The sequence below is a fragment of the Centropristis striata genome, chromosome 2 (assembly GCF_030273125.1).
Source record: "Centropristis striata isolate RG_2023a ecotype Rhode Island chromosome 2, C.striata_1.0, whole genome shotgun sequence".
Lineage (NCBI taxonomy): Eukaryota > Metazoa > Chordata > Actinopteri > Perciformes > Serranidae > Centropristis > Centropristis striata.
The window spans coordinates 33,707,290-33,716,450 of NC_081518.1; the positions used below are offsets into that span (position 1 = coordinate 33,707,290).

Below are 9,161 nucleotides of genomic sequence, written 5' to 3' on the forward strand. Positions count from 1 at the left end.
TTGAAATGTATGAGTTTATTCGTCTCCTGCCTGTTTTCCAGTTTATACACAAGTTTGTTCATCATATTTTTTCTGCAGCACTAGCTAAATATCTAGGGGTCATCTTAACTGCCTAAAAATAATAAAACGGTGCACAATTTCACAAAAATGTATAAAATAATGTGTTGAAATTCTTTATAGCAGGTTTATAACTAACAAACTAAACAGAGGGATTTCTGACTGTAACAAAGTGAACCTACACATACACAGGTCTTCAGGTAACACTGATAATATTCCTACTAATAGCACTGGAGAATAAAAGGTTCATTCACAATTTATATATTGGCAATGCCTCACTATTGCAGCCCGATTTGGAGAATATCCACACCAAAACAGAATGTACATTATTCAAACCTGGACATTTGTGAATATGAAGACGTCTTTCTGCCAAACATGGCTTTGAGAGATAAAATGCAGAGCTGCTCCACAAACAATATTTTTAAAGACTGAGATAAAAACACTGAATCTGTTCAGTCTATGGTTAAATGTTTTTCCATTTTCACAAAGTCTGGTACTAAAAAAACAAGTTCTTAGCAATAGTGTACATGTTCTTTTTAGCATAGAGTTTTCCATTTATAGCCATGAAATATCTCCAGAGCTCAAGCTGTAGTGCAAACTAGCCCACAAGGAAATACATTCCATACAACACTCCCAGCCACAATTTCACACGTATGCTCCAAAATACTTCTTATCATCCTCAAAGGGGATGAGCTCAAATTTGATCAAGCCACAATTAAAAGAAGAAAAAAAATCTGCATCAACATCAATAATGTCAATTAGCCATATACAACTTTGGCTTCTGTAAATATTTCGGTATTCATAAGGAGGAAAAAAAAGAACATTTAAAGTAACAGTAACTCACAAAGCATGTCAATAAATAACTGGTTTCCCCTTGAAGCCCCCACCCACCCGAACCACATCATCAGTGTTCGCTACTTTATCATGGATTGTGCAAGGTGTGCTTGAGCTTATATAACTACAGCTGAAATCTACTGTGGACATGTCCGGTGACGATCCTTTTGATTTACTGAATGCTTCGTTGGTTGGCTGCGTCCTTCATGCATAGCTGTTGGTTGTGACCAGCAGCTCATACGCTGGGTCGTGACTCCTCCTGCACAGCACCACACAGGCACAGAGCATGCCCAGCATCTGCAGGCAGACAAGGAAATGAAAGACAAGCTGTTATTCAAGTTCTCAAAGTCTTGGCAGGAAGATATTAGTTATTTGCTAATTGTTATCAAGCATCCTGATCTTGTGGATTCATTTCTTTTTCCACTATAGCACAGTATGTGAAATCACACTGTGTAAGCAAATAACATTTACCCTTGTGCCTCACAAAAAAGTTGCTCTCATGTCATAAAAATGTCAACCAAATAAAAAAATGTGATAAAGATATATATTGATATTATTTTCCACATTCGTTGGATTTCAACTTTTAAACCAACTTCAGTTCTGATCCTTTTTGAGAATTAATAACCCTTAAATGGTTGTTTACATACAGACACAGTTGTTTTTTCTATTTGACAACACAAACGGTGTCAAGTCACTTTTCTTTTTTGTCACATTTCAAAAGTTGGTTTTAAATTTGCTCGACAACTGAATGGCAACACTGCTAATAATGGACTCCACCAAAAATCTTTTTTTTTTATTTTCCCTGATGATTCAGGTGACTCTTTGTCCTCCTTACCTGTATAGATGCAAAAGTGAGCGCAGCCCATATGACATACATCATGATCTCCTTTAACTTCTTCACAACAAGAGCTTCACAACCCTAAGACAGAAAATACATTTTTATAAGTATAACAACATTTTCTAAAAAAACAAATGAGCAGGCATTACATATGTACATCTGTTTGCACCACAGAAAAAAAACTGTCTATAAGTTTAACTTTGTTCTGTGGTTTTAACTAGTATAATCCGACACTTGATTGTACCTCTTGGTAGAGATCTGCTGGTCGAGTGAGAGTGCCGGTACAGTTAGTGATGCTGGGCTGACAGCAGCTGACTGGGACGCTGTTGTTCTTAGATTCTTTAAACCAGCGAGTGTTCCTCCAGTCAGAGTAGTTGTGAATGCCACAGCAGTGAAGCTAAGAGGATAATGAAGGGGCAGACAGGGAATCAGTTTAAGATCTGAAAAGTGAAATGTCTATACAATATACACATAAAAAGTCAAAGAGTCAATTTGTATTTGCTGTTCACATTTGAATATCCAGTGACACAACAGACTTCTCACCTGCCTCTGCACATAGTCAATAGCACGGCTGGGAGCATCAGTGTTGGTGCCATTGTATTCATTGTAAACCTTCTGGATGGAGTGATTCACCTCATCTTCTACCTGAAACAAAAGCACAGCAGGTGTTACTGTCCCTGCTCAGTTACTGCAATTTTCACGTGTGATCTTTAGAGGACCATTTTCCCACATTATTATACAACTAATTTACAATGTAGGCCCTTGGGTCACACTTTTAGCCAAGGGAATTTGTAATACATGAGAGGATCTAAAAAAATCTACATTAAGGGGGACCTCTTGTGAATTTTCCTTATTTACAGTCAATAAATAAGGAAAACGTGTAAAAGTAATCCCTGTGAGCAAAATCCTCCGAATTTCAATCGTTCTGAACACTGCACAGTTACTGCAGTGTTTACATTACATGGCCTGCTACATGTAGCTACATGCTAACATCAGGGAATCCTGTAATCTTCTTTCCTGTTGTTTTTATTTTTCCTCAATTTTCGGATAACAGTCATTTTGATTATTCGCTATAATGTCCAAGGAGGACTTACCACAAGCTATGAGATTGTGAAATGATGGTGTATGTTCCTTTAGACTGTACATTTTATTTACAATGTAATTTAAAAGAACTACACTACCCTGAGTCTGAAGTGTAAAACCAACATCTATGATTGGTGGCACATGGAAATGTTTACAGATCCTGTGAACCCGAAAAACGGCTAGTGAGTTAGCCTGCTTTGCTGCTAACACTGAACTCTTTTTTTAAATCACAGAGCAGCCATGACTTCTCTTTCAGACTTGCTTCATTCTTTTAGAGATGAGGACAAAGAGTCTCCAAAGGGCTGAAATTCACCACAAAGGTTAAATTCAGAGAAGTGAGCTAAACTACCATTAGCTTGGAAGTCGTATCATTCGCAATATTTTATTGGAAGAGTAGTTCCTTCAGTATCAAAACTCTGTCTTGTGTCTTTGCCTTTTTCATAATTTCGTTCCAAATGACAAGTTTTATGGCACAATTCATCTTGTAGTTGGTTGGCTTAGTTTGAAATTTAAATTCTTTAGTCAAGAAGTATTTTCTGCATCATCATTGATCGAAGATGAAAAAGTGGCTGGTCACTGTTAAGCTCTATACTAGTGATTTTTCACAGCAAATGGTGCCGCTGCTGTACTCTGTGTCATTCATTTCACTGCTTCATGTAGCTACATGCTAACACCAGGAAACTTTGCTGCAGATGTTGCAAATTTCTCCTCAGTTTTGGATCACATTCCTGCTTGAAAATATGCGACTGTGCAAATTAATTTTGGTTTAGGAGCTTAAATCAAGGATTTTTTCCATAATAAGAAGTACTCCGTTATAGTCTATACAGCCAACCAGGCGGGCTGACCCGGATACCCTGACCAACCAGAGCAGACTTAGCAGACGGGAAAGGGGCTTAAAGGGACAAGCACTACAATGGAGCATCTTGGACAGAGGGTGAAGTGTTTTTCAACATGTAAACAAGTAAAAATAGAAATACAAGTATAAACCTGAACATGAGCATAATGGAGCATAATATATCCCCTTCAATTAATCCTTAAAAAGAAAGTTTTGAAACAAAAACAGAATGCAGCAAAATTGTGTTTTGCTAAGGTATCAACTCTAAATACGATGAACAAAACACATATAGTCGCAAGATTTTAAATTTAAGAACTTCTAACAAAAGAACACCTTTCCTTTAACTATACTTGTGCATTACTCATTAAGAGAGACATAGTTACCTTTGCCCTGTATATGTAGCCAAGCACCACCACCACACACTCTGTTACAAACACCAGCAGGAGAATGGCAGCAAACTGAAATGACAATAAAGAAACATTGTTGAGAGGCTCTTTCATAAGGTGAATTAGAAAAATAGAAAGAAATTTGGCATTGCTTTCTTATGTTGTTTTAGGTCTTCATTGTGCTCCCAATTATATGTTATATATGATATGTGATGTTGTATTATTACAGACATGTTGCATGTGTTCTTCCTCTGCATGCAGCCAGTTTAAAGGGTGCAAGCCAAGTCATGAACACTCACAGTTGCCAGACCACAGGAGCTTTCACGTATAGTTGCGCAGCAGCCAATCAAGCCGATGATGAAGAGAAGAGTCCCGACGGCTATTATTATGATGGCAGGAATCAATGTGTACACATCTTCAAAGAAGTGGTCATAGTCGTCATATGTGATAAACACATAGGCTCCGATGTAGCATAAAATTCCAGCGGCAGCCTGCAGAGAGAAACAGGGAGACAGGGACAGTGAGAGGAAATCTGCCTACTCTTTTTGTCTTTTTTTATTCTAATTCACAGCCTACAGACTACAGAACAAAGGTTTGTTTGGTAGAGATCCTCACACACAAAAAAAAAATCACACCATGATCATTTTAATAATAAAATGGGAATAATGGGGCTAAAATGACTATTCCCTCCAATATTGCGGCTCATATCACAATTTAAAATAATTATTAGATTAGATTTTTTTTTCCAAAATGGTGCAGAGCTACTGTCTTGGCTCCACAGTGTTGGAACAAGTTGCCTGTTGGCATCAGGACAGCAGAAACTCAAATCTTCCACTGCAGAGTGAAAAATCATTTGTTCAGGCTGCACCTGAGCCTAGAAAAAACTCTTTCTCTACCTTCCTAGATGTAGCACTTGAATAAGTTCAGCATATTTGCGGGAGTTGATGTTCTTGTGTTAATGCATGATTCTTGCCATTTTTGGGCTGTAAGCAAATGTTTATTGCCTTTATTGAATATTTTTGTCTCCTCCCCTATATACTGAATTATTATACTTGCACTGTAAACCTTGTACATACTCATTTTCAACAATGGCCACTCGAATAAGAAAAGCAATCACCAACCATTCTGATAATCAATTAATTGTTAAAGTTGCTTTTCATGCCAAAAAAAATGGCAGGAAATGCTGTTTTCAGCCTCTCAAATATAGAGATTTCCTGATTTTCTGTTTTATATATTACAACTGAATATCTTGGGGTTTTGGACTGGCAAAACAAGATATTTAAAGACAGCACCTTGGACTTTGAGAAACTGGATAGAAATTTTGTTTTCCTTTTTTTTTTTTTTTTTACATGTTTGGACCAAATTATTAATCTATTATTCCAGAAAATAATCTGCAGTTTATTGGATAATGAAAATAATCATTAGTTGCAGCCCTAATGCAAAACAATGGAATTCGAGACAAAAACAGAATAGGATAAAGGGAAAAGAAGTTAAAAACAATTACATAAAAGAGAAAATATATTATACATTTGCATCATTTCCCATTTAAAAAAATAGGCTATTTATTCAAAAGACAAATACAGACAAAACAAAAGTGTGAGGTGAGAGCCTGGTGCAGTGTGAACTGGGCCACTTGCTATCTCCACATTATTTAGCCACCCATTGTCTTTGTTTTGTTTGTTTGTTTTTACAGATAAATCGTTTCGAATTCAGTTTATCCTTTCCCTTAATACTGTGCATGCATATTTAAATTCAACTCTGTTGATTCCACGACACAATCAGTAGGTCAGCTAGCACTGCAGGGTAACTCAGCAGCCACCACAGCTGCTGCTGCATAACGTCATAGCTACAACTTGTGGGCGGCAGTTGCCACTGTAGATAGCTACCGTCACATTATTCTTCCTCCAGTTCGTGCCCCTCACAGAGAAAGCTAAAGTGACACTGTGTCCGTGGATATAGTGGCTCAAAAAGAAGCTCTTCTCCCGCTAAGCTGCAGACTGCAGCGCATCTCTGGCGCAGTTCGCCAGCTAGCTAACGCTCTCCATCCCTGGCCTCAGTGGGATGCTACACATTGTTCAAACATTCATCGTTTTCTTACCCAAAATATGAGATTGAGAAAAACCAAGACGGTTTTGGATGACGTAATTCCACACTGCCCCATGGTCACTTGAGCTCTGAAATTAAAACCAAACTATAAAAAATATATGTTGATGCACCTGCACCTTTGCTGTTATAATAATAAAATGGCCTCGACGGTCCTGCCCCTCTGTGCAGATTCTTCCGCGCTCGACCAATGAAATCGCCGCAAAAGAGGGGAAAAAAGGAGGTCACGTGCTCCGATGACATCACCATTCAAAACAAACAGTGTGATGGAGGATATCGTCACCCTGTTAAATTAATCGCCTAACTCATTTTTTCAAGTTTTGCAGGAAACACAATACACTTCACCAAAAGTGTAACATTTTACATTTATTGATCATTTCACTCAAAAAGGATGTAACAAAGGATGGCTATTGGCATAGTAATAACACTGTGTGTAAAGTATGTAATTTAGGAGAAATAAATGACTAAGGCAATTTTTTGAACATGCCTTTGTGACTTAAGCAAGATATGGTAACACTTTATTTTGAAGGTGTCTACATAAGAGTCACACAAGCCTGTCAGAAACATGACATGGCAAGTATCATGAGCATTAATGTTACTTCAAAGTGTCATTAATGTTCATGACACATCCCATGTCATGTTTATGACACGCTCATGTCACTCTTATGTAGACACCTTAGAGTAAAGTGTTACCAATATTAGTGTCAAAACAAAACACTGATAAACTAAACAATCTCCCTCTAGCTCCTCTTTGCTGTGTTCTTATCTGAAGACCATGAATGTGGCAAATTGTCAAAGAAGTGATGATCTCAAAGGGGTAAAATCACATGATCAACTGAGGATGTAGGCGATTTTACCATATGATTTACGTCATGAGGAGATGATTTAGGCAAAAAACAACAACAATTTTGACAAACAAATGACGTACGCAATTATTTTACCAGTGTGACGATATTGAACTATAGATATCTATGATTTGAATGTTATGCCTTGCAACAACGTCACATATTATCAGTGGTAGAATGTAACGAAGCACATTTATCTATACTTGAGTATTGCCATTTTTTTTTTTGTAATTAACTTTTTATTGAAGTTTAACAAACAAATATTACAGACAGGGAGGAATCCATTCATTCAATCAGGGAGCCATCAAGGCCAGGAATTCACTCCCTAAGTTGTTTTCTTTCCTTTTTTCAGTAAATGAGTTGAAAAAACAAAAACAAACAAAAACAAGCAAAACAAAACAAACACAACCACAGACCACCACACTGACACCTCTCAACAGATAAGCACACCAAATCAATGACAACACTGCATTGTCACGGCAACCATTAACCCACAGACAACCAGTCAGTAAAAGGGCTCCAAGTGAGCATATATTGATCCAGTTTATCCAGTAGGGAGTACGTCACCCTCTCGTAGGCAGCTAACTGTGCCATTGTTGTAGACCATTCTTCATTAGGAGGTGGCTGTTTTTTCCTCCAGTGTCTTAGTAGTATCCGTTTTGCTGTAGTGAGAGCTAAAATAATCCATCTTTTTTCAAAACATGTAAAGTCATTGTCCTTAAGCTCAGTGGTCAATCCCAAGACACAAAGTTTTGCAGAGATTCGGAACCTTTTGTGCAGGACTTCAAATACAACCTGATGAATGTTGTTCCACCAGTCCTTAAGCGCTGGACATGTCCAAAGTATATGTAGTATAGAGGCACCATTCCAGTATTGCCATTTTATGTAACTTTATGCTTCACTCCACTACATTTTAGTAGTATGTATATATATTGTACTTTTTTACTATACAGGTTACTTTTCAGATCGAGATTTAATATAAAACGTTTAAAACGTGATCATTTTAAAATTATCACATATTTTATGAATTAAACCACACAACAGTTTATAAAATAGTTTAATAAATGAGCCCTTGACAAAAGTAAAATGCTGCTCAAACAAACGCATCAATAATAATAATAATTATAAAATAATATATTTGGTGTATATGTGTGTGTGTGTGTGTGTGTGTGTGAGAGAGAGAGAGAGAGAGAGAGAGAGAGTGTGTGTACATTTTGATGTTAATACTTTTGTACTTTAACCTAAGTAAATTTCTGATTGCAAGACTTTTTCTTTTAGTGGAGTAATTCTGCAGTGGGATATTAGTTCTTAAGTAAGGGATCTGAATACTTCTTCCATCACTGTGTATTACACATTACATTCTATGTTAACAGTGCAGCTTGTGTACTTAATATTTATTTGTATGTAATTTGTAGGAAGTTTGTGATTTTATTTTTACAGTTAATCATACAATTATCCTGTAAAAAAACAAAAACAAAAAAAAAACTTTTGACTTTTGGCTTTACTCGTTCACCACAGAATGGATTTAAATGAATTGAGTGTGAGTCATTTTAGAAGAAGAATTGATATTATTGTTATTATTATTATTATTATTATTATTGATCAAAATAAATGTTTTGAATCTGCAATCTTTTGCTTTCACTATGACTTAGTGGTATTTGGATTAGAATTGTTTTTAGATAAATAAATAAATAAAAACGTTAAATGATAACTTTAAGTTAGTGCTTTTATTCTATTTTTTGGGCATCTAATGATTTTGGCAGTAGGCCTACAGTAGCTCAGCTACAGCATCTATTGATGCTGACATGTTTGCTGGTTTTTACCGTTATCCTGCACAGATAGTACCCCCCTTTTGAACACAAAGGTCAGACTTCAAAAGCACACAGGCAGCATCGGTATAGAGATGTGTTCATGTGTTGTACATGGTTTTCTGCCAGAGGGTGGCAGTGTAGCATTGCTAGTTTCACCCTGGTATAAAACGTGTGAGAGGAAGATGTATCAAGTGTAAACAGCTGACAAAAACACCCTACAACCATGTAATAATCCTCCTACTGACCACATAAATATTTCAGATGTTCAGTCTCAGGCCTGAATGAAATAATAGTCCACACACTGCACCCACACAGTCCCAAGGGCAAAATGAATGAATGTAAGGGACATGTGTGATAGCCCTCTGCTTT

The 9,161-nt window shown here is 36.8% G+C and overlaps 1 protein-coding gene across 1 annotated transcript; it reads right to left on the reverse strand.

The window, feature by feature from the left end:
* On the reverse strand, positions 1 to 6,272 carry LOC131993835 (tetraspanin-3-like). Its single transcript, XM_059359895.1, has 7 exons — positions 6,132 to 6,272; positions 4,333 to 4,524; positions 4,031 to 4,105; positions 2,273 to 2,374; positions 1,974 to 2,126; positions 1,727 to 1,810; positions 1 to 1,188 (listed from the first exon to the last, which is right to left on the reverse strand). The coding sequence occupies exons 1-7, from the start codon at positions 6,192 to 6,194 to the stop codon at positions 1,096 to 1,098; spliced, it is 762 nt and encodes a 253-aa protein (XP_059215878.1). The 5' UTR covers positions 6,195 to 6,272; the 3' UTR covers positions 1 to 1,095.
* Between the last annotated feature and the right edge of the window lie 2,889 nt (positions 6,273 to 9,161).

Excerpts from the sequence above, each read along its gene's own strand:
- LOC131993835 (XM_059359895.1), bottom strand. The coding sequence starts at position 6,194 with ATGGGGCAGTGTGGAATTACGTCATCCAAAACCGTCTTGGTTTTTCTC. Across the intron at positions 4,106-4,332 it reads GCTCCTGTGGTCTGGCAACT|TTTGCTGCCATTCTCCTGCT; the intron begins GTGAGTGTTCAT and ends TTGTCATTTCAG. Across the intron at positions 1,811-1,973 it reads CAGCAGATCTCTACCAAGAG|GGTTGTGAAGCTCTTGTTGT; the intron begins GTACAATCAAGT and ends TTTCTGTCTTAG.